The sequence below is a fragment of the Ahaetulla prasina genome, chromosome 2 (assembly GCF_028640845.1).
Source record: "Ahaetulla prasina isolate Xishuangbanna chromosome 2, ASM2864084v1, whole genome shotgun sequence".
Taxonomy (NCBI): domain Eukaryota; kingdom Metazoa; phylum Chordata; class Lepidosauria; order Squamata; family Colubridae; genus Ahaetulla; species Ahaetulla prasina.
Window position 1 is genome coordinate 28826832 of NC_080540.1, and position 25899 is coordinate 28852730.

Consider the following 25899-nt stretch of genomic DNA (forward strand, 5'->3'; position numbering starts at 1 on the left):
AATACTATGTATCTTTTTAAGGTTTTCTATTTTGATCGGCACCCGGGGTTGTCCCCTATCTCTGATCCGGTCAACCTTACTGGCTGGGATGACTCCTTTTCGCCTGGGGGGAATGGGGTCCCGGTGGATGGCCATGGGCCCTTTCCTCCTTGCTCCCAATGTTTTCTGTATCTCCCTAATTCTATTCACTTTACATATAGTCAAATGCGGATCCCAGACTGCCAAATGGAGGAAGGCCTCTCCCCGTGTGAACACGAGGGGCGGCGGTTTTGGCGTTGTAGGCTGCCCTTGAATGGGACCCTCTGGGATTCTTGGGATGGTTACAATTCTACCGTTATGTGCCATGTGCTTGACATCCCTTGGACTCCGAAACGGTCCCCACGGAGGGCGCGTTCAGTAAGTTTCACCTCCTCGGTGTCCGCTGTGTCATCACCCTTGACCCTTGCTTGGGACCGTAATTCGTATTTTTTGGACGTACAAAATATATCCCGTATAGTGAATAAGACGGATTGCTGGATTTGTATGCATGTTCCTCCACATGCAAAAGGGGGACTTATAATACATGCCATCCCATTTAATAAAACCATCTGGCTCCAGAACAATTGGAACTGGTTTCGGGGTAGAGCAGGTATTTTGCAAAGTGATGATGTTCCTGCTCCCGTTCTGGCTGTTGCCAGCAGAATCCAAGAGGAGGCAGCATTCTGTTGGGAATTTACTACTACTACGGGACTGCTTCGCTGGCGGTGGGAAAATACCCCAACTGTAGGACCACATTTGTACTGACTCCCATTATGTATAGAAACAACACCTATCTCAATGGCACATACACTGAATACCTCCATAACTTTACTGAGTTTGCCTGCACCAACCAGCTAACTGGTGGCTGCTCAATAAGTATAGGCTGTCCGAACTACCAAACATCCCGGGAGTTGGCTAAAGTCCGGACTTCCTTTCCCCTTTGTAATATTATAAGGGCCATGGTCCGACAGGTCACTGCGGAGCAGAATCACACAATAAATATAATAGGTGATTTTTGGATGTTGTGTGGGAGGAGGGCATACCAACGTATCCCGCCATGGTGGTCTGGTCGTTGTACTCTAGGACACGTTGCCCCGTCTGTTATAATATCTGACAGCCGTCCAAAGGGCCGGCTAAGGAATCGTAGAGATACAGATGTTCAACAGCCCATTAATTACTATCTTGAAACCCAACTTTCCCGAGCTGCTCTTCCCCCTTTGGGGGTGGCCATGAATTACAGGGATCTACATGCTTTGTCAAATTGGACTACTGTTTTGTTTAATGATACTATCAAGGCTTTGAAAATGATTAATGTGGAAATTGCACAAATCAGGGAAGTTGTTTTGCAGAACAGGTATGCTTTGGATATTATTTTAGCTGCAAAAGGGGGGGTCTGTGCTTTGATTCATTCTCATTGTTGTGTGTACATCACAGACTACAAGGTGAATATTTCCGCTACTGTGCACCACATGGAAACTGTGGTTGCTGAGAACCCTATTGATACTACTGTATTACAGTCCCCTTGGGATTGGCTATGGTCTTGGCTTCCTGATTTTGGGTGGGTGAAGCGTATTATACCCATTGCTTTTTCTATCATCATTGCTTTGGTGGGTTGCTGTTGCTGCATACAGTGTATCCCAGGTCTCTTATCTTTGTTCAGGCCCCGGTTCAGACTGAGGAAACGCCCCCCCTCAACTACTGTGTTGTATGCTTGGGATGTGGAAAGTGACTCTCCCTATGTTGAAGTTTCACGTGATTGGTCTAATTGAATCTTCAAAAGGGGGGAATGAGACGGGAATGGCCGAGTGATCCCTAAATCCATAAGTTGTTCTCCCTTTAATAGGTTACCTGTACTTTTTACCTATCTCTTGATATTCAATTGCCTTATATTTTATATACTTTATGATTAGCCGCTTTGTAACCTCAATATAAAAGAGGAACTAAAGGTACCAGCTGTACCGGAACATTTCTGAAACTTACAAGAAATGGAACATAACAGGAAGCCATGTGGGTGGTGTATGATATTTGCTCAACCGTTACCATGTTAGGATATTAGGTGCTTTTTGCTACACGCAATGTATTGTTTGACATGAAACTGTATTTTCTGTAATTTTCCATAGTTACTTCTGCTTTTTGAATTAAGGTCTATAAGAACACCTGCTCGGGCGTATCCTGGGCAGTCCAGATTTTGCTGTTTGAATGCACTGGGCTCTGATGCATCATTAAAGTCTGTTTCTCTCACCTTCCTGGTCTCGAGTCTTCCTATGGGTAACATGTGGCAGTGACTGGACACTTGGACTTTGCTGCTACAATCTGACTCGCCATCAGAGGATCCACCCAAATGAAAAAACATAGTTGCATGCAGTTTGGAAAGAGATTCACTGAGAGTAGTGATACTATTTGCTATCAAAGGATCAACAGTGGATAGATCATACAAATGCCTGGAGTGTGGAAAGAGCTTTATTGTCAAATGGCGCCTTACTTTCAACCAAAGGATGCACACAGAGGAAAGACAATATAAATGCAAGGAATGTGGAAAAAGCTTTCATTGGAACATCGATATTATCTCTCATGAAAGGATCCACACTGGGAAGAGACCATATATGTGTACAGTGTGGAAAAGCATTTACTCAGAAAAGTGGTCTAAGTCCTGAAAAAATCCATACAGGGGAAAAACCATTTCAAAATACAGAATGTGGAAAGAGCTTTGCTCAGAAAGGACACCTTAATTTTCATGACAGAATCAACACTGGGGAGAGGTGATATAAATGCATGGAGTGTGGAAAGCTTTATTAATAAATGGCGTCCTTGACTTTCCTCTCAATTTACCTAAAAACCTCTAAATAAATTAGAATTCAAATAAATTTATCAAATTTAGAAAGCATTTCAACCTACAGAGTTATGTTAATTCCCACAAAATGGTCATATTCTTTTCTTTCTTCTTAAGATTTATTTAACTAAATGTTTTCATTTCCATTTGTTATCTTCTGACCAGACAAAGAAGTGAGATCAGATCCAGAAAAAAAGTGCTGAGGCAATTATTCCTCACTACTTGAGCTTCCCAACATATTTTGAGTAAGAAACTCCTTATACTCTTACAGTTTGGAACATTAATAAACTCTTATGACCTGCAATTCTCCTTCCATGTATTCTTTTTTTCACTATCTTATCCTGTGAACATGACGAACAATACTGAGCCTCATGTTTGAGTCCCTCTACGGGACAAACACACTTCTGGATATCAGTTTCTCAGTTTTTTAATGTAACACAGCCCCCTTGAAACCAGATTAATTCTACAAGAATCTACCAGCCTGGAAAGATCAAACAAAGATGAACAGAAAGTCAAGACATCAACAGAAAAGAAATAGATACAAAACAGAAAAGCTGTAGGGGAGATTATACTTTATAGGAAAAGGGGGGGATTCCTTCTCAGAATCTGTGGAGATTCTCAATCCTCCAGCACAGAGGTTCCCCAACCTTTCCTACTTTGTGGCCAAGGGTGGGGGTGAGGATGGTTTTGCCAGAGCAGTGGGGAAGCTCGTGAACAGCTCCCTTTGCACTCGCCCACTGCTTGCGTAAGTGGGGATACAAGAGCACACTCGCCCGTCACTTCTGTGACCCAGTTCTGAACAGCTCAATTACCGGTATTAGGCCACAGCCCTGGGAGCAGGAGTGAAATGCTACCATTTTGGGCGGACCGGTAGTAATAAAAACTACTGGTTTGGGCGAACAGGTGGTGAAAAAAAGCTACCAGTTCCTCCAAAGGTATTTCTGATGATCAGCTGTGCTGCGCGGTTTAGCTTTGCTAGAAAGCAGGAAATCCTGCTTTCTAGGCCTAGCTGATCCGCACCTCTCGCTGATCTACTTACCTTCCAAGCCGCCTATTGGTATGTACTGCGTGTGCGCACAGTGCTGGTTTGGTGTGCATTGCACATGCGCACGCACCGTGTTTGGCGCACCACGCATGCACGCACATTCGGCACATTGTGCATGTGCAGCTAGCGAATCAGTATCAAACCGGTTCAGATTTCACCACTGGCTGGGAGGTTGGAGACCCCTTATCCAGGTCATGCTTGTTCCACAGGTCATCTTTCAAAAGGCAACTGGACTTTATTTTCGCTTCCCATCCCAGAAGCCGAGAACCGAAGCGGGTTCTGGGATGAGAAGCGAAACCACCTTCAACCAAGTTCAAAGCCCAGTTGTCTCTTGAAAAAGCACCTTTGGGAGTCCTTCCCTGAGTGGCCCTGCAGATAATACAGATAACAGGACGAGCAGACAGCTGTGAAGGAACCCCCAAAGCATGTACTGGTTGCATGTTTCTTTCGTAATAAATGTCGCCGTACGGCTTCCCTGCGCTCTTTCCTTTCCCCCCATTGGAAGCCTCATCCATCTCCTCTCCCTCCCCTTCTTCCACCTGTTCCAGGAGAACATCCACATTTCGAAGAGGATTTGCGGGAGAAAGAAATCCCAGGTGTCCAGAAACAACAATCCAACCAGGTTTTATCCAAAGGCGCTTTGCTCATTTCAGCCCCAGCTCAATCCTCCCCGCACCCATCAGTCTCGGTCCCTGTAGCCCGTCTCAAGGCTCGCATCCCCCGCCGCTCTCCCCCAAACGCCCCGCCACCAGCCGAACTCCCAGGGCGTCTTTTAAGCGTCGCTTTGGAACAGGGCATGCGCAGAAGAGCTTTGTCAGCCCTGGATGCCGGGAGAGGACAGGAGAGGCGGTAGTTGCCTTGCGAGACGCTCTAGCCAGGAGCAGTGAACGGGAGTGGGGTGGGGGCGCTTGTAAGGGTTTGCCTCTCTAGGAAGCAGCACTCGCTGGCTGGCAGAGTCAGGGAGATCGGGAGGGCGCGTGAAGTTTTGGCGGCAGCGACTTAACGGCTGCTTTTCTCCGCCTCAGGAGCCCTGAGGGAGCGGAGCCCCCCATTCTCCCCCCGCCCCCCCGTGACCGAAGGCGGCCTCTGAGGGAATTTCCTCCCGTTGGGGCTGCGCGGAAGCCGGAGAACGAATGGAGGCCCAGGGGTCTCCCCTTCAGGCGGGGAGCGGCCTCCCCGAGGAGCCCCGGCGGTTCCGCAGCTGCCGCTCCCTGGAAGCCGAGGGGCCCCGGGCGCTCTGCAGCCGCCTGCACGGGCTGTGCCGGGGGTGGCTGCGGCCCGAGCGGCGCAGCAAAGCCGAGATGCTGGACCTGGTGGTGCTGGAGCAGCTGCTGGCCCTGCTGCCCCCGGAGCTGTCGGGCTGGCTGAGGGAGTGCGGGGCGGAGAGCTGCGCCCAGGCGGTGGCCCTGGCCGAAGGCTGCCTCCTCGGCCCACCAGCCGCCCCGGAGCCCGCAAAGGAGTGGCAGGTGAGGGAATTTTCTAATTCTTCTTTTTCTTTTCTTTTCTTTTTTTAATTCAAAAAGTTTTACAAAAAATTTCCCCTTTCCCCCAACCCCTCTCCTTCACAAACCCTCCCCTCCCCTGACTTCCCGGAACAAGCACAAGGTATAGTTAAAATAAAACAAACATATGCTAAAAAAATTTTTCCCAAAACTATTATACCAATTTTCCCTCTCTAGCTCTGACTTCCTCCTTACATAACCAAAATCCTTCAAAAAATTAACACTAAACAGTAATAAAATATATAGATCAATAGAACAAATTAATCCTAAAGTATTTAAAACCAGCTAAAGCATAAAAATCCAATCCAATTCAGAGAATATCTCCTTATAGCTTCTATAACCATATAATTTTCCCCCGAAGTCTTTCTTACATAAGATCTTTCGAGAATATTCTATTTAAAATTCAAGACAACAGATTATAAAATTTCAATACAAGGAAATTACAATATCCATTCAATTTTAGTCCTTCCTCGTCAAAATCGAGTATAAATCCAAATTTCTAGTCTTTTATGATGGTTATAAAACATATAATCAACCCATTTCTTCCAGATCTTCCTCACGTATTGTCTTTCAGGAACGCTAATATCTTTTTCTGTTAATATTTCAAAAAAAAAAAAATTCTTTCAAGGATGATACTTTTGTCTCTTGCCATTTTTTTTGATGCATTAGTCTCTGTCTTTCCTTCATTACTCCTTTTGAAAAGTCAGTCACAATATTTCCTAATAGTTCCTTATGTCCAAGAATCCACGAGTTACTGCCGTATATTCCCTCAATCCGAAAAGAGAACTCTTGGAAAGCATTAACCCTGTGAATTTTTCCATTTCGGTAGACAGCCTCCTGTAGCACAAATTCAGGCATTTCATCCAAACTTTTTAAAAAAGGCTTCTTTACATCAACTTGTTTATTCAGGATCCTATCTTCATATTTATCCACTTTTGTTATCTCCTCCATTCCATATTCCAAGTCCTGATTACATTGGTTAATTTCCTCCAAACTCTCATCCAAAACGCCTCCATTTTTTTCCAATTTGTATTTTTGAGTAATTAAATACATTCTTTCTGTATAATCCTGTATAAAGTCACGAATCCATTCTTCTGAAAAAACCTTCATGGCAAAGTTCTTGCTGAAAATCCCCTTATAAAATACTTAAACAAACTAAAATAATCCAACAATCCACAGTCCAGTACAATAAGATAAAATCTCCATTCAGTTTCACTTTCTCAACAAGTAAATGCCTTCTTTTTCTTCTTTACAGATAATCCCAGACAAAATAGATCCAGACAACCCGTGTGGGGATGGTGTAAATAGTATGTGGGGATTGCTTTATAGGATGGGGACAAATCATAGACTGGATGCCATAAGTTAAAAGATAATCTCAATTCCCACATGGTGATGGAGGTGGAGGGGGTGGGGAAAAATTATAAAAAACCCTCCTAGCTTTTCTGCAAGTAAAAGGAGAGAATGGGAAAACATACTTTGAGAATCGCAATATTCTATTAATGTGACTTTATAATGAAGATAGAGATAATCTTCATTGTCATGGTTCTTGTCTGGACTATTTTGAAGGAAAATAGTGTTGTCCCCAGTTCAGGTCTGAGCCTGGTGCCAAGGCCAATGAAGGACGCCAGACATGAGGTGCAGGATTTGATTGCTTTTTATTGGGGTACCCCAAGGAAAAGGGCTCCTGGGCTAAATGCCAAGAACAAAGGATTAAGTAAACTTTATACATTTTCACTAAAGGAGAAGGCAGGGCAAAGTGAGATAAGAAATATCATCTAATAACCTTTTTAATAATTCTACAATTTGTTCTATTGGTCTCTAGCTGTCCCTATTCCTAAACCTTGGCTAATGAATGCCCCAGGAGTTACCTAATACACATTTTATTTGCTGCAGGCCATCTCTAGTCCTAAACTTTAGCTGAGTTCTGCAATGGAATTATTACAAGCTTTACAAAATATGCATATTTCCTGTGGATAAGCATTCTTTGTTCTTGCCAGACATACTCCACAATTACAGGCTTCTTGATTTACTTTCAAGTGTGTGCCATGACCTGGCTTTATTTTAGCAAACAGCCCATCAATAGGAAATAAAGAAACAATGAAATATTTCACAAAAATGGCAGACATTTATCCAGAAATAACAGCAACCTACAGAGTAGGAAATTTCAAGTTCTCCCATTTTGACTTAGGTTGCAAAAATAAAATTGGAGGGGGGAAAAGTAATGCAAGCGAGCTAACATGGTCACAGACATTTGAAAGTGGATCATAAAGCAGGCTATTCTTTCAGTTGCAGGAGCCATATATGGGGGAAATCTTAGCAGAGCACCAGGGAAGAGATCAATCAAGTCATTCAGTAGAGCTTTTTTTCAGGAGGATCCAACTGGGGACAGCTTGCCAGGTAAGTGTGGGTTTCTTGTGAAAAGTTCAAACTCCTTTAGTTCATGAGCCACTTTGAAAACTAAAACGCTGAGTCTGTGTGCATTTGAACTTGGTGTCCCCAAAGAATGACCCAGTGAGTCTCATTTAACTTTCAAGATTGTTCTGGGGATGAAAATGAAGGATAATTCTCAAGAGTCATGTATTAGGAAGTGCTATTTATATATTGAAAGACTTTAATCTTTCTTAACATTTTTTCTAAAGACTTTGGGAAAGCAATTAAAAAGTAGAAGCCATGAAGCGAAACAATATAAATTCCACAAATAGGCCAATATATCCACTTAAGAATAAATTATGGGAAGGACAAATTTCTCACATAAAAACCCCTAAAACTGACAGATAAGATGACAGGTAAGACTGATGGTCAAATGAGTTGATATTTCCAGGGTCATTTACAACATTTTGAAATAGGGCAGATAAAAAATTCTTAGTAAGCCTGTCCTGTTTTCTAACAAATTTGTAGTTTGCTTGGCAAGGGAGATGAGGCCATGGGATTCCTCTGCCCAAAACCTCCTTGGTGAGTTATTCCAGGCGAAGGGAGCGGGGTCCCCAAGTAGTGCCATTCTACCACTTGGATGCATGTAAGCTATGTTTCCAACAGGTGGACGAAGGAGGTGGAAGGAGGCTTCCCAGCTTTAAGGACCTTGTGACCTGCAGGACCTAAGCCTGTCCTATAAGAAAATGTCCATTTGATCTCTTGGAAAGCTCTGTTTTCTTTTTTGGAAGTAAGAAAGAAACTATAGGATTATCTACTAATGAAAATTTTTCCTTTCTAGAGCTATGTTCCCTTTGAGGAGGTGGCTGTGGAATTCACACAGGAGGAGTGGGCGCTGCTGGATTCTGGCCAGAAAGCCTTGTGCAGGGAAGTCATGCTGGAGGTTTCTAGGAATATAGCTTCTCTGAGTAAGGACCCCTTTTGCTCTCAGTGCTGTTCATTGGGCAAGGTGTTTCATAAGGAGGTAAACGGGGAAGATACCTGGACTAAATTGCATAAGAGACCTGACCACCACTTGTAAAACAGGGGTGAAATCTACTTACCGTCCTTACCGATTCGGAAGTGCACGCGCCATGGGCATGCCGACCCTCTGGGCATGCGCAAACCCTTCTGCGCATGCGCAGAGGTTAAAAAACAGGTATCTTCCAAGTTAAAACCAGGAAGTAACGACCAAGCGGGTGGCTGGAGCCTTGAGTTGCCATCACTACCGGTTCTCCGAACCACTGGCTGTCATCGCTAGTGGATCAGCCAAACTGTTCCGAAGCGGGAGCATTTAACACCTGCTGTAAAACCTTTCTAACCTCAGGAAAATCATAGTGAAAATACTTAGTGTATAACTAATATCCAGTTGAGGAGCCACTGCCGCAAAGAGCCCCCATACATATCCCCTTGATTCCCTTTAACTGCCAGGGTGGCCCCGTATGACAAACCAGCTGAGGTATTCCGTGAGCAGTTTTGTCCGAGGTTCTCATCACAGCAACTCTTCTAGAACACAACTAGAGCCTTGGCAGAAATGCTCACCATAGCTTTGTATAAGGCCTTAGATGCTCCATGGAAATGCCTGGGCAGTTTGACGTCAACAGCAAAACCTTAATCTGGTTCACGGATGAAAAATCTCTTGGCTACCATTAGAGTCACCTGAATAACAATTTCCACCTACCGTCTCCTAGATGATACATAGCTGGTGCCAAATCTGATGCTCTGATGGGCATATTTTTCACTGGGGAGGACCCCCCCCCTTTCTCCATTATTGTAAATTCTAATGAGAATTTATGTTTTCTTTTTTCTAAGCAGGTGATGGTGATTGTAATGGGCTAGAGAATAAGAAGGACGAGAAGCTATGGTTACTGAAACCGCAAAGAGGAGTAACTGCAGAGAGCCATTCCTTTTCTTTTACTATACCTGAAATACTGAATACGGAAGATAAACCACAAAGTTCTGTAAAATATGAGAGGGATTTCAGTCCAAGCAAAAAGTTGAAATTATGCATGAACTGTGGGAAGAGCTTCAGTAGCAAGAGTAAACTTCATTGCCATCAGAGGAGCCACATAGGTGAGAGGCTATATAAACGTCCAGAATGTGGAAAAAGCTTTTGTCAGAAAACAGAGATACTTTGTCCTAAAAAGATCCACATAGGGACCAGACCATATAATTGTCTGGAATGTGGAAAGAGCTTTTTTGAGAACAGTGATCTTACTCGACATCAAAGGATCCACACAGCAGGCGAACCGTATAAATGCCTGGAGTGTGGAAAGAGCTTCACTCAGAAAGGAAAACTTAATTCTCATAACAAGATCCACACTGGGGAGAGACCATATAAATGCTTGGAATGTGGAAAAAGCTTTGCTCAAACATCTCATCTTAATTCTCATAACAGGATCCACACGGGGGAGAAACCATATAAATGCTTAGAATGTGGGAAAAGGTTTAGTTGTAACAGAAATTTAATACATCATGAAAGGATCCATACTGGGGGGAAACCATACAAATGTGTGGAGTGTGGAAAAAGATTTATTTATAACAGAAGTTTAATACTTCATGAAAGGAGCCATACCGGGGAGAAACCATACAAGTGCGTGGAGTGTGGAAAAAGCTTTGCTCAAGCAACACATCTTAATTCTCATAACAGGATCCACACTGGGGAGAGACCGTATAAATGCTTGGAATGTGGAAAAAGCTTTGCTCAAACATCTCATCTTAATTCTCATAAAAGGATCCACACGGGGGAGAGACCGTACAAATGCACGGAGTGTGGAAAAAGCTTTCCTCAAACAAGACATCTTAATATTCATAAAAGGATCCACACGGGAGAAACCATATAAATGCTTAGAATGTGGGAAAAGGTTTAGTTGTAACACAAATTTAATACATCATGAAAGGAGCCATACCGGGGAGAAACCATACAAGTGCGTGGAGTGTGGAAAAAGCTTTGCTCAAGCAACAATTCTTAATTCTCATAACAGGATCCACACTGGGGAGAGACCGTATAAATGCACAGAGTGTGGAAAAAGCTTTGGTCGAACATCTCATCTTAATTCTCATAAAAGGATCCACACGGGGGAGAAACCATATAAATGCTTAGAATGTGGGAAAAGGTTTAGTTGTAACAGAAATTTAATGTATCATGAAAGGAGCCATACCGGGGAGAAACCATACAAGTGCGTGGAGTGTGGAAAAAGCTTTCCTCAAACAAGACATCTTAATATTCATAAAAGGATCCACACTGGGGAGAGACCGTATAAATGCACAGAGTGTGGAAAAAGCTTTGTTCAAACATCTCATCTTAATTCTCATAAAAGGATCCACACGGGGGAGAAACCATATCAATGCTTAGAATGTGGGAAAAGGTTTAGGTGTAACACAAATTTAATACATCATGAAAGGATCCATACTGGGGAAAAACCATACAAATGTGTGGAGTGTGGAAAAAGCTTTATTCATAAGAGAAGTTTAATACATCATGAAAAGAGCCATACTGGGGAAAAACCATACAAATGTGGGGAGTGTGGAAAAAGCTTTGCTCAAGCAAGATGTCTTAATATTCATAAAAGGATCCACACTGGGGAGAGACCGTATAAATGCACAGAGTGTGGAAAAAGCTTTGCTCAAACAGCACATCTTAACACTCATAAAAGGATCCACACGGGGGAGAAACCATACAAATGTGTGGAGTGTGGAAAAAGCTTTATTCATAAGGGAAGTTTAATACATCATGAAAGGAGCCATACTGGGGGAAAACCATACAAATGTGTGGAGTGTGGAAAAAGCTTTGCACAAGCAGCTCATCTTAATTCTCATAAAAGGATCCACAGAGGAGAAACCATATAAATGCTTGGTGTGTGGAAAGAGTTTCACTTGGAAAGTATGTCTTACTCGATACCAAAGATCTCACACAGGAGAAATGCACTTAGTGTTGTAAGAGCTTTGCTCGGTGCAAGAAATAAGAATTATTCCTGTAAAGAAAAGAGTGGAACCATATTTATTGTTTATGTAACCTAAGACTCCAGCAGTTAGACATTAGATATGGAGTTGGATAAGAAGGGACTTTAGTGGGTAAAAACAGAATTATAAATTGATTAGTACATTCTATGTCAGGAATGTACATTGGCAGGAAAGGAGAGGTCATGCTAAAATAGATAGTTGTTATGACCGAAGTAGGGCAGTTATCGGGAATGTGCTTGTCCAGGAAAAACAGCGGTTATGTAGTTATGTAACTTACGTAAGAAAATGAGCATTAAAGAGGAGGTGGTTTTGACTCTGAAACTGTATTTAAACTTGTAATCATGTATTCTTTGCTCTCTTGTTGCTCTACACATGAGCACAAGGGGGGTGTATTTTTGCAAAAGTTAAATAAAGCTGTCTTTATTGTTCATGTCTCCCCTGATGTTTAATTGAATGGTTTAAATCTCACAATTGGATAGGAAATGTTTATTCTCACAAAAGAACCCACGCAGAGGAGAGCCCATATAAATGCTTGACATGTGGAAAAAGTTTTAACTGGAACAGAGATCTTACTTGTCATGAAAGAATCCACACTGGGAAGAGATCATACAAGCGCACGGAGTGTGGAAAGAAATTCAATCAGAAAAGTGCTATTAATCATGAAAGAATTCATATGGGGAGAGACCATATAAATGCACTGTGGAAGAAACTTTGCTTAGTTAAAGGTAAAGGTTCCCCTCGCACATACGTGCTAGTCGGGTGCTCATCTCGGTTGCAAAGCCGAAGAGCTAGTGCTGTCCGAAATTACGTACCTTTGAAAGTGCTAGGTTGGCAGAAGCTGGGACAAGTTACACGGTAGCACTAGGGATTCGAACTGCTGAGCTGCTGACCCCTCAATCGACAAGTTCAACGTCCTAGCCCCTGAGCCACCATGTTTTGCTTAGTTAGATTAGTTTAGTTAGATTAAATTAGATTAGTTAGGTGCACTTAATTCCCATAAAACGATCTACAGAGATTTGGGACCATATAAATACACGTAATGTGGAGAAAGGTTTAACAATCACAAGACGCTCATGAAAGAATCCACACAGGGAAATTCCATATTAATGCATGGACTGTGGAAGTAATTTTGCTGCGAAGGAACATGTTAATTGTCAGGAAAGGATACATGGCAGGAGGAAACCTTTTAAATGGACAAAATGGAAAGGCCTCTAGAAGAAATTTATCTGACTTGCCATTAGAGGATTCACAACGCAGAGTACCGAAAAAGTTTTACTCAGGAAGGACACCATAATTCTCAAAAGAAAGCACCCACAAGAAACCATGTAAGTCCATGGAAGGAAGTTCAGAACAACCTTTCTGATCCCAGATACTGGAATTCATTCAGAGCAGCCAGCTCTTCTGCTCTCTAGTTTGACCTGCATTTTTCTTCTCCATGTGGAAAAGGATGCAGAATAGCAATGGAGCCCTTCAGTTTCCCCCGCTCCCCATCACTATCTTTTTCAACCAGAGGACTGATGGCTTAATTTCCTGGGGAAAAAAACCTATATAAAATAAAACTTGCATCATCATCATGCTAGCCTTTGTGTATCCACTGCAGGAAGGTGTCTTCTGCATTTTTTCCAACCAATATGGTCTTGAGCTTTCCTTTGCCAGCTGTGCCTGCAATACTTGCTGATGTCATCACTCCCTCCTGTTGTAGGTTTTTCATGGATGCCTTTTAACAACTGAAATCCAATCTATGTCGGCCTTAGTTTACCTGCCATCAGTTCTATTTGCTAGGTAACCAGCAAATAGATGTCAATTTGTTTTGATGGCATTGTACATTATATTTTCATTCGTTCTGTAATCTGGGCGCAGGTTATGAGAACTATCTTGTCTTGTGATGCTGAGCATGTATCTGAAATTGCCTAAATTATCTAAATTTAGAAAGGCTTTCAATCTGCAGATGTTAATTCCTGCAAAATAGTGCTAGGTTTTTTTTCTCCCTTTCTTTAGTTAAAGAAATCTTACGGTTTCCTTTTCTTATCTTCTGACCAGGAGAAGTTGAAGGAGTGAGATGAGCCCCAGAAATTCTGCCTCCTTTTGAGCAGTTGCCAAGGCAATTATTAACCACTTGAGCTTCCTAACCCATTTTGGAGCAGAAACTCTTTATACTCTTGGAATCAATAAACTCTAATGACGTGTAGTTCTTCCGTTGTTTCCTTCCGGGTGTTCGTTTTTTCATTTTCTGACCCAGTTGCCATCATGGCTAGTAATACGGAGCCCCAAACTGGAGTCCACCATGGGGGGAAACCAACTTCAGGAGGCCAATTTCTAGGGTTTTTTCTGTAGGGCAGTCCTTTGAAACCAGATCAACTTTCTAAGCATCAATCAATCAGGAAACAGCAAACAGAAAAGGTGAATAAAAAGTCAGGCCTTCAATAGAACATAAATAGCAACTAAAAAGATATTAAGTTTATACTCTGTAGAAAAAAAAGAGGGTCATTGTGGAATAGACAACATAGAGGACAAATAAAGTATCCTGAGGGAATCCCAAAGCATTTATTGCTTATATATTCCTTGAATAATATACAAATTTACTGTCGGGATGCCAGCCATAGGACTCCCCATCTCACCCCACCCCGCTTCTTCCACGGGTCCCATGAACGCATCCATATTTTCGAGAGAAATCCCAGGTATCCAGAAGCAGCAATCAAACCAGGTTTCAATCTAAGTAGGTTTGCTCATTTCAGCCCCGCTCAAGCGCCACCGCAGGCATCATTCCCGGCCTCCTCCCCCCTCGCAGCCCCCCCCCTGCTCCCGACTCAGTTCCAACTGAGCTTCCAGCGCTCTTTAACCGTCAACACGGAACAGGGCATGCGCAGAGCCCAGCAGAGGACTGCAAAGGGAGGGCGGGGGAACCTGTGGAGGGAGCGACTTGCAGCTGCTCTTCTCCGCCTCGGAAACCCTGAGGGAGCGGAGCCCCGCCCCCTTCTCCCCCCTCAAACCGGGAAAGGGGCGGGGCGACCGGGTGGGGGAGGGTCCGCCGTGACCGAAGGCGGCCTCTGAGGGAATTTCCTCCCGTTGGGGCTGCGCTGAAGCCGGAGACCGAATGGAGGCCCGGGGGTCTCCCTTGAAGGCGGGGAGCGGCCTCCCCGAGGAGCCCCGCAGCTCCGAGGCTGAGCGCTGGCGGTTCCGCAGCTGCCGCTCCCTGGAAGCCGAGGGGCCCCGGGCGCTTTGCAGCCGCCTGCACGGGCTGTGCCGGGGGTGGCTGCGGCCCGAGCGGCGCAGCAAAGCCGAGATGCTGGACCTGGTGGTGCTGGAGCAGCTGCTGGCCCTGCTGCCCCCGGAGCTGTCGGGCTGGCTGAGGGAGTGCGGGGCGGAGAGCTGCGCCCAGGCGGTGGCCCTGGCCGAAGGCTGCCTCCTCGGCCCACCAGCCGCCCCGGAGCCCGGAAAGGGGTGGCAGGTGAGGGACTTTTATAATTCTTCTTTTTCTTCCTTACAGATAAATACAGAGAAAATAGATCCAGAGAACACGTGTGGGGATGGTGTAAAATAGTATGTGGGAATGACTGCAGGATGGGGACAAGTCATAGACTGGATGCTGTAATTTAAAAGATAATCTCAATTCTTACATGGTGATGGAGGTGGAGGGATGGGGAAAAAAATCATAAAAAGCTTTGCTAGTTTTGCTGCAAGTAAAAGGAGAGAATGGGAAAAATTATATAAATTATATAAAAAAAAATACCTTGATGAACGTATCTTTTCTTTTATGTACACTGAGAGCATATGCACCAAGACAAATTCCTTGTGTGTCCAATCACACTTGGCCAATAAAATTCTATTCTATTCTATTCTATTCTAAAACGCAATATTCTATTAATGTGACTATAATGATGTTATAGCTAATATTCATTGTCGTGGTCCAACTTGAAGACCTGATAAATGGTTTCCGGACCAGGGACTCATTCCCCAATCCTGTACCCAACAATAAGGTAAAGGTTTCTCTCGTACATATGTGCTAGTTGTTCCCGACTCTAGGGGGCAGTGCTCATCTCCGTTTCAAAGCCAAAGAGCCAGCGCTGTCCAAAGACATCTCCCTGGCCGTGTGGCTGGTATGACTCAATGCCAAAGGCACACGGAATGCTATTACCTTCCCATCAAAGATCGTCCCTAATTTTCTAGTTGCATTTTTTATGTGCTTTCGAACTGCTAGGTTGGCAGAAGCTGGGACAAGTAATGGCACTAGGGATTCGAACCGCTGAATCTCTTGCCATCCTTTCCATAGACAAGGAAAGGCCACTATTGCTAAAGGGGAGGAGATAAAGAAGCAGCTCCTGTTCAGAAGGAAAATAGGAAATAAAAAAAGAAGCAACTCACAAAAGTGGCAGGCGTTTATCCAGAAATAACAGCAACTCACAGAGTAGGAGTACTCAAATTGTCTCATTTTGACTTTGGTTGGAAAAGTACAATTGGAGGGGGGAAATGTAAGCCAAGCGAACTAAGATGGTTAAAGTCATTTGAAAGTGGATCATAAGCCAGACTTTTCTTTCAGTTGCAGGAGCCGTTCATTGGGGAGATCTCAGAAGAGCTCCAGGGAAGAGGAGATGCATCCAATGATTCTGAAGAGATTCTTTTCAGGAGGATCCAACTGGGGACACCTTGCCAGTTAAATGTGGGTTTCTTGTGAGGTTTAAACCCCTTTTGTTCATCAGCCACTTTGAAAACCAAATGCTGAGTCTGTGAATTTGAACTTGGTGCCCCCACAGAATAATTCAGTGAGTCTCACTTATTCAACCTTCAAGGCAGGGGTGAAATCCAGCAGGTTCTGACAGGTTGTGGAGAACCGGTAGCAGAAATTTTGAGTAATTCGGAGAACCAGCAGATACCACTTCTGGCTGGCCCCAGAGTGGGGTGAGAATGCAGATTTTGCAATATCCTTGCCCCTGGAGTGGGGTGGGAATGGGGATTTTGCAGTATCCTTTCCCAGCCACGCCCACCAAGCCATGCCCACAGAACTGGTAGTAAAAAAAATTGGATTTCACCTCTGCTTCAAGGTTGTTCTGGGGATGCAAAGGAAGGACAATTCACAAGAGTCTTGTATTTGTAAAATGTAATTTACAAAGTTGAACCCGATTGGGAATTGGAGGTGAGAAAGAATGCCCTATCCAAATTGCCTTTTAATGACAGTAACAAAGTTTTCAGGGGGTGCATTTTACCCCCGAAAGGATCTCAGTGTTCATTCCAAGATCTCCCCCTGAAATGTCAGGTTGGTGGGCTCCTCACTGCAAGAGGCACAGAGAAGCCACTCCAAAACAAAGGGCGGATTGCTCCTGTCCCTGTCGGGAGATAAAGGCCTTGAAATCTAAAGGAGAAAAAAGAGGAGATTAGATTAGATTAGATTTATTGGATTTTGATACCGCCCTTCTCCCGAAGGACTCAGGGCGGTTCACAGCCAAAATAAAACAACAATTATATACACAATAAAACAATAGTTAAAAAACTTATTAAATATAAGGCCAAAATTAAAACCATTTAAAACCGTAAAAACCCCATAAAATTTATATCAAATATTAAAAACTATTAAAATTTCTATGCCAGTCCTGCGCGAATAAATAGGTAAGTCTTCAACTCGCGGTGGAAGGTCCGAAGGTCAAGCAGTTGACGAAGTCCTGGGGGAAGTCCTGGGGGGAAGTTCATTCCAGAGGGTGGAAGCCTTGCTTGGCGGACGGCACCCTGAGGAGTTCCTCTCTGTGCGAGCGCACGGGTTGGTGGGAGGCATTCGGTAGCAGTAGGCGGTCCCGTAAGTACCCCGGCCCTTAGCCATGGAGCGCTTTAAAGGTAGTAACCAAAACCTTGAAGTGCACCCAAAAGACCACAGGTAGCCAGTGCAGCCTGCGCAGGAGTGGTGTTACATGGGAGCCATGAACGGCTCCCTCTATCACCCGCGCAGCTGCATTCTGAACCAACTGGAGCTTCCGCGTGCTCTTCGAGGGGAGCCCCATGTAGAGAGCCTTGCAGTAATCCAAGCGAGAGGTAAGAAGAGCATGAGTGACCGTGCATAGGGCATCCCGGTCAAGGAGAGGGTGCAACTGGCGAATCAGGCGAACCTGATAAAAAGCTCTCCTGGAGACGGTCATCAAGTGATCTTCAAAAGACAACCGCCCATCCAGGAGAAAGCCCAAGTTGCGCACCCTCTCCATCGGGGCCAATGATTCGCCCCCAACAGTCAGCCGCGGCTGCACAGCCACTCCATCTTGGAGGGATTGAGCTTGAGCCTGTTTTTCCCCATCCAGACCCGTATGGCTTCCAGACACTGGGACAGTACTTCGACAGCTTTGTTGGGATGGCCTGGGGTGGAAAAGTACAGCTGCGTATCATCAGCGTACAGTTGGTACCTCACCCCAAAACCATTGATGATCTCACCCAGCGGCTTCATATAGATGTTGAACAGGAGAGGCGAGAGAATCGACCCCTGCGGCACCCCACACGTGAGGCGCCTCGCGGTCGATCTCTGCCCCCCTGCCAACACCGTCTGCGACCGGGCAGAGAGATAGGAGGAGAACCACTGATAAATGGTGCCTCCCACTTCCAAACTCCCCAGCCGGTGCAGCAGGATACCATGGTCGATGGTATCAAAAGCCGCTGAGAGGTCTAATAGGACCAGGGCAGAGGAATAGCCCCTGTCCCTGGCCCTCCAGAGATCATCAACCAACGCAACCAAAGCCGTCTCCGTATTGTATTCAGGCCCAAAGCCGGACTGGAACGGGTCTAGATAGACAGTTTCATCCAGGTATTGGGGTAATTGACGTGCCACCACACTCTCTACAACCTTCGCCACAAAGCGAAGGTTGGAGACTGGACGATAATTTCCCAAAACAGCTGGGTCCAGGGAAGGCTTCTTGAGGAGGGGTCTCACCACTGCCTCTTTCAAGGCAGCAGGGAAAACCCCTTCCAACAAAGAAGCGTTGATAATCCCCTGGAGCCAGCCTCGTGTCACCTCCTGCGTGGCCAGCACCAGCCAGGAGGGGCACGGGTCCAATAAACATGTGGTGGCATTCAACCTCCCCAACAACCTGTCCATGTCCTCAGGAGTCACAGGGTCAAATCCATCCCAAACAGTCTCAACAAGACGAGTCTCCGACCTCTCACCTGGATCTACCCAATTTTGATCCAACCCATCCCGAAGCTGAACGATTTTATCGTATAGATAACCACTAAACTCCTCAGCACGGCCCTGTAAGGGGTCCTCCCGCACCTCCTGTTGAAGGAGAGAGTTGGGTCACCCGAAAAAGGGCGGCCGGGCGGTTATCTGCCGACGCAATGAGGGAGGAAACGTAAAAACGCTTCACTTCCCTCAATGCCACTAGGTAGGGTCCTACTATAATCCCTAACTAGTGTCCGGTCAGCTTCGGAACGGCTGAATCTCCAGGCACTCTCTAGGCATCTTCTCCGGCGTTTCATCTCCCTCAGCTCCTCGGAGAACCAAGGAGCTGGTTGAGATCTACGCCGGGTTAGAGGCCGCAAAGGCACGACACGGTCTAGAGCCCCAGCCGCGGCCAGTTCCCAGGCCGCGACTAGTTCTTCAGCCGTGCCATGGGCCAGATCCTCAGGAAACGGCCCAAGCTTCGTCAGGAACCTCTCCGGGTCCATCAGGCGCCTGGGACGGAACCAACGTATTGGTTCCGTCTCCCTGCAGTGTTGAGTGGCGGTCCGAAAGTCCAGACGAAGGAGAGAATGATCTGACCATGACAAAGGCTCAGTAACTAAATCTCCTAAATCCAGATCATTTAACCACTGTCCAGAGATAAAAATCAGATCCAGTGTGCCTCCCCCAATGTGAGTAGGGCCATCAACTATTTGCATCAGGTCCAAGGCCGTCATGGAAGCCATGAACTCCCGAGCTACTGTCGATGACAAGCCGGTCGATGAAGTTGAAATCCCCCATGACCATAAGTCTGGGGGTCTCAACCACCACCCCGGCAAGCACCTCCAACAGCTCGGGCAGGGCTGTAGTCACGCAGCAAGGAGCCAGGTACGTGATCAACAAGCCCACTTGCATCCTATGACCCCACTTCACAAAGAGGGATTCACAGCCAGCTATCTGAGATACAGTGGTCTCCCTCGGTTCTAGACTTTCCTTAATAACAACCGCCACCCCTCCACCTCTACCTTGGGCTCTCGGTTGATGAAAAGCTCGGAAACCCGGTGGGCACATTTCAACAAGGGGAACTCCCCCTTCCGTGCCCAACCAGGTCTCCGTAATGCCCATAAGGTCCGTGGACCCCCCCTGTATGAGATCACAAATTAGGGGGGCTTTGCTAACCACAGACCGTGCATTGCACAGCATCAACCAAATGCCCAAGCTCTGAGGATCCTGGCCGCCCGGGGAACGGGAGAAGTCTGAAGGGCCGGGGTGCGCGATCGCTTTTAGACAGCGAGCACGCGCCCCCAGGGATCGATACGGCCCCTCACTTCCGCCATATCTGCCCCTCCCACTTACCGTGCAAATGGAACCACCCTCACAAACAGGAACATAATCCTCCCCCGTTGCCTTCGTACCTGTTGAAAAAACGCCACGAGCGCATGCAGGAACTGCCCCCCCCCCCGGCATGTTACTCCCGACACCCGCCCTTTCCCTCCCTCCCCTTAAAAATTCCCTATCTAAAAATCGCCACAGGTTCTTTCTGGACGCATGCCACCTCTGTGGGTCCCAAGACCCGTCATTGAGGCCGGCCCTAGGTAATGTGGAGGGCCATTCCTGCGAGGCGGGGGCACCTCGCAGGCGCAAGAGTTCACATGAAGAATATCGCATGAAGATAAGAATCGGCGAAAAAATGGCTCCATCTCAGGATTGGCAAGAATGTTAATACTAAGATGGTTCTCCAGTTAAGGACGGGCATAAGATGAAGAACAATGGAGAGTCTCGATGGTATAGTCCCGGTCAATTAATAGACCAAGGTCTTAATTAGGTCTAAATAATTATAAGGTCTTAAATCCAGGATAAAGTACTATTAATCTGTCCATAGCCAAGTCCAAAAATCATGGAGTGGGGTGGGGTGGGGTGGTGCTTCCGTTGCCGCCGTCGGTGTCCTCCGCTGTCCCCAAACGAGTCTCCCATCTGCTCCCAAATAGTCCAAAAAGGACCAGTAGCGGCCATAAGAGTCCCAAAAGACCAGGGAGAACCGCAGATGACGTTGCAATAATCAGGGAAAAGACAGGCCGAGATAGAATAGACATAAATACATTCACAAAGAAGGAAAGGCCATTATTGCCAAGTAAAGGTTAGGAGATAAAGAAGCAGCTCCTGTTCAAAAGGAAAATAGGAAATAAAAAAGAAGCAGCTGACAAAAGTGGCAGGCGTTTATCCAGAAATAACAGCAACTCACAGAGTAGGAGTTCTCAAATTGTCTCATTTTGAATTTGGTTGGAAAAGTACAATTGGAGGGGGGAAATGTAAGGCAAGCGAACTAAGATGGTTAAAGTCATTTGAAAGTGGATCATAAGCCAGACTTTTCTTTCAGTTGCAGGAGCCGTTCATTGGGGAGATCTCAGAAGAGCTCCAGGGAAGAGGAGATGCATCCAATGATTCTGAAGAGATTCTTTTCAGGAGGATCCAACTGGGGACACCTTGCCAGTTAAATGTGGGTTTCTTGTGAGGTTTAAATCCCTTTCGTTCATCAGCCACTTTGAAAACCAAATGCTGAGTCTGTGTGAATTTGAACTTGGTGCCCCCACAGAATGATTCAGTGAGTCTCACTTATTCAACCTTCAAGGCAGGGGTGAAATCCAGCAGGTTCTGACAGGTTGTGGAGAACCGGTAGTGAAAATTTTGAGTAGTTCGGAGAACCGGCAAATACCACCTCTGGCTGGCCCCAGAGTGGGGTGGGAATGCAGATTTTACAATATCCTTCCCCCAGAAATAGGGAGGGAATGGGGATTTTGCAGTATCCTTCCCCTAGAGTGGGATGGAAATGGAGATTTTGCAGTATCCTTCCCCTGCCACGTCCACCAAGCCACACCCAGAGAACCGGTAGTAAAAAAAATTGGATTTCATCACTGCTTCAAGGTTGTTCTGGGGATGCAAATGAAGGACAATTCACAAGAGTCTTATATTTGTAAAAGGTAATATGTTAGATGATTTTAATCTTTCTTAATATTTTTATAAAGACTTTGGAAAAGCAAAATAAAAGCCATGAAGCAAAACAATACCAATTGTACAAACACGGCTTCAGAAGTACCCCAAAGTCCCCACTGAAAAATAAATTACGGGAAGGACAAATTTCTCATATAAAAACCTCTAATTCAAAGTTGACACATTTTAACGGTAAGACTGTTGATCAAGTGATTTGATATTTCCAGGGTCATTTACAACATTTTGAAATAGGGCAGATAAAAAACACTTAGTAAGCCTGTCCTGTTTTCTAACAAATTTGTAGTTTGCTTAGCAAGGGAGATGAGGCCATTGGATTCCTCTGCCCAAAACCTCCTTGGTGAGTTATTCCAGGCCGAGAGGGGGGGGTCCCCAAGGAGTCCATTCTTCCACTTGGATGCATGTAAGTTATGTTTCCAACAGCAGCATAGAGGAGATGGAGTGGGGCTTCTCACTCTTCAAGACCTTGTGGATCTGCAGGGCCTATGCCCATCCTATAAGGAAATGTCCATGTGATCTCTTGCAAAGCTCTCTCTTCTCTTTTGGAACTAAGAAAGGATGCATGTAAGGTAAGATAAGGATGGATTGGTAAATAGATACCAATGTAAATATAAGCATGTAGAGGAACGACTGAATAAGAACAGAGAATATATATTTATGCCGATACGGCAAGCTGTAAAATATGTAACGTGTTTTTAATGTGCTTTGTTTTTTGTTGTATTTTTCTTTATTCTGTTTTTAAAAGTTAAAAGTTTAATAAAAATTATTTTAAAAAAAGAAAGAAAGAAAACATTAGAAAGGACTGTCTTATGGGGAAGGTTTTCTTTTTCTTTCTAGGACTCTGATCCCTTTGAGGAGGTGGCTGTGGACTTCACAGAGGAGGAGTGGGAGCTGCTGGATTCGGACCAGAAGGCCTTGTGCAGGGAAGTCATGCTGGAGGTTTCTATGAATTTGGCCGCTCTGGGTAAGAATCCTTTTTGCTCCGCGTTCCAATCATTGGGAAAGGTGTTTTCATTGAGTGGTAAATGGGGAAGTTACCTGCACTAAATTGCATAAAGCGGTTAGAACTCTACCTGGCCCTCACCTTTAAATCCTTTCCTAATTTCACAAAAATCAGAGTCAGAATGTTTAGTATGTAGCTAATATCCACTGGAGGAGCCACTGCCTCAGGCAGCCCCATTCAATTCCCTTTGGTTCCCTTTAACTGCCAGGGCCCCCAGATCATAATAAACCACCATTCATGGGCAATTTTGTCCAAGGTTGTCTACACAGTCACCTTCTTAGAACACAGCAAAGGCCTTGGCAGAAATGCTCACCACAGCTTTCTAAAAGGCCTTAGATGCTCTGTGGAAATGCCTGGCCAGATTGACCTTATCAGCAGCAAAACCTTCATCTGGTTCAGGGCTGAAAAATCCCCTGGATACCATTAGAGTCACCTGGATAACAATTTGCACCCACCATCTCGTAGCTGACACACAGCTGGTGCCAAACCTGATGCTCAGATGGGCATTTTTCACTGGGGAGACCCCCTCCTTTTCCATCATTGTAAACTCTAATGACAATTTCTTTTCATTTTTCTAAGCAGGCGATGGTGATGGTGATGGTGATGGTGATGGTGATGATCTGGGGAATGAGAACGAAAAGCAGCCACCATTATTGACGCTGCAAAAAACATCATCTGCCAAGAGTCCTTCCTCCTCTCTTACATTACCTAACATACCACATTGGAAACCAGAGACATTTTCAGAATATGAGGGCGAGTTCAGTCTAATTTGCACGAACTGTGGAAAGAGCTTCATTAGTTCGAGTAATCTTAATAGCCATCAGAGCAGCCACATAGGTGAGGGGCTATATACCTGTCCAGAATGTGAAAAAAGCTTTTGCCAGGAAACAGAGATGATTTGTCCTACAACGATCCACATAGAGACCAGACCATATAATTGCCTGGAATATGGAGGGAGCTTTTTTGAGAACAATGATTTTACTCAACATCAATGGATCCACACAGTGGATAAACCGTATAAATGCCTGGAATGTGGAAAAAGCTTCACTCAAGAAGGAAAACTTAATTCTCATAAAAAGATCCACACTGGGGAAAGACCGTATAAATGCTTGGAGTGTGGAAAAAGCTTTAACTGGAGCAAAGATCTTATTTGTCACAAACGGATCCACACTGGGGAGAGACCATATATATGCTTCGAGTGTGGAAAGACTTTTGCCCAGAAAGGATGTCTTACTAGTCATGAAAGGATCCACACAGGGGAGAAACCATATAAGTGCACAGAGTGTGGAAAAAGCTTTGCTCAAACAGCACATCTTAACACTCATAAAAAGATCCACACGGGGGAGAGACCATATAAATGCTTGGTGTGTGGTAAGAGTTTTGCACGGAAAGAATGTCTTGCTGGTCACGAAACAATTCACACGGGGGATAAACCATATAAATGCACGGAGTGTGGAAAGAGGTTTGCTCGGACAGAACATCTTTATTCTCACAAAAGAACCCACTCAGTAGAGAAACCATATACATGTTTGGAGTGTGGAAAAAGCTTTGCTCAAACAGCTCATCTTAATTCTCATAAAAGGATCCACACAGGGGAGAGACCATATACATGCTTGGAATGTGGAAAAAGCTTTGCTCAAACATCTCATCTTAATTCTCATAAAAGGATCCACACAGGGGAGAGACCATATAAATGCACGGAGTGTGGAAAAGCGTTGGCCAACAAGCACACCTTAATTCTCATAAAAGGAGCCACACAGAGGAGAAACCATATAAATGCTTGGTGTGTGGAACGAGTTTTGGTTGGAAAGTATGTCTTACTCGACACCAAAGATCTCACATAGGAGAAACCATATAAATGCACGGAGTGTGGAAAGAGCTTTGCTCGGTGGGAGAAATAAGAATTATTCCTGTAAAGAAAAAAGCAAGAGCTGAACTATATTTATTGTTTATGTAACCTATGACTCCAGCTGTTAGACATTAGATATGGAGTTGTGTAAGAAGGGATTTTGAATTATAAATTGATTAGTACATTCTATGTCAGGAATGTACATTGGCAGGAAAGGAGCGGTCATGCTAAAATTGATAGTTGTTATGACCGAGATAGGGCAGTTATCGGGAATGTGCTTGTCTGGGAAAAACAGCTGTTATGTACCCAAAACATATCTAAGAAAATAAGGGGCGCTAAAGAGGAGGAGGTTTTGACTCTGAAACTGTATTTAAACTTGTAATCATATGTATTCTTTGCTCTCTTGTTGCTGTACACATGAGCACAAGGGGGGATATTTTTGCAAAAGTTAAATAAAGCTCTTTTTATTGTTCATGTTTCCCATGATGTTTAATTGAGTGGTTTAAATCTCACAATTGGATAGGAAATGTTTATTCTCACAAAAGAACCCACGCAGAGGAGAGCCCATATAAATGCTTGGCATATGGAAAAAGCTTTAACTGGAACAGAGATCTTACTTGTCATGAAAGAATCCACACTGGGAGAGACCATATAAATGCACGGAGTGTGGAAAAATTCAATCAGAAAAGTGCTATTAATCATGAAAGAATTCATATAGGGGAGAGACCATATAAATGCACTGTGGAAGAAACTTTGCTTAGTTAAAGGTAAAGGTTCCCCTCGCACATATGTGCTAGTCGGGGAGCTCATCTCGGTTGCAAAGCCGAAGAGCTAGTGCTGTCCAGTACGTACCTTGAAAGTGCTAGGTTGGCAGAAGCTGGGACAAGTTACACGGTAGCACTAGGGATTCGAACTGCTGAGCTGCTGACCCCTCAATCGACAAGTTCAACGTCCTAGCCCCTGAGCCACCATGTTTTGCTTAGTTAGATTAGTTTAGTTAGATTAAATTAGATTAGTTAGGTGCACTTAATTCCCATAAAGCGATCTACAGAGATTTGGGACCATATAAATACACGTAATGTGGAGAAAGGTTTAACAATCACAAGGCGCTCATGAAAGAATCCACGGAAATTCCATATTAATGC

The 25899-nt window shown here is 44.7% G+C and overlaps 1 protein-coding gene and 1 pseudogene across 2 annotated transcripts; both read left to right on the forward strand.

The window, feature by feature from the left end:
• Positions 1-4764: 4764 nt before the first annotated feature.
• On the forward strand, positions 4765-12201 carry LOC131191773 (zinc finger protein 420-like; annotated as a pseudogene).
• A 2456-nt stretch (positions 12202-14657) lies between these two features.
• LOC131191778 (zinc finger protein 436-like) lies at positions 14658-25391 on the forward strand. 2 transcript variants are annotated; one of them, XM_058170238.1, is made up of 5 exons: positions 14658-15215; positions 16305-16424; positions 21274-21393; positions 22740-22866; positions 23485-25391. In XM_058170238.1, the coding sequence occupies exons 1-5, from the start codon at positions 14862-14864 to the stop codon at positions 24747-24749; spliced, it is 1986 nt and encodes a 661-aa protein (XP_058026221.1). In that variant the 5' UTR covers positions 14658-14861; the 3' UTR covers positions 24750-25391. The 2 variants fall into 2 exon arrangements, with proteins under 2 accessions (XP_058026221.1, XP_058026222.1); XM_058170239.1 differs by having other exon boundaries at positions 14660-15215; positions 23488-25390.
• The last annotated feature ends 508 nt before the right edge of the window (positions 25392-25899 follow it).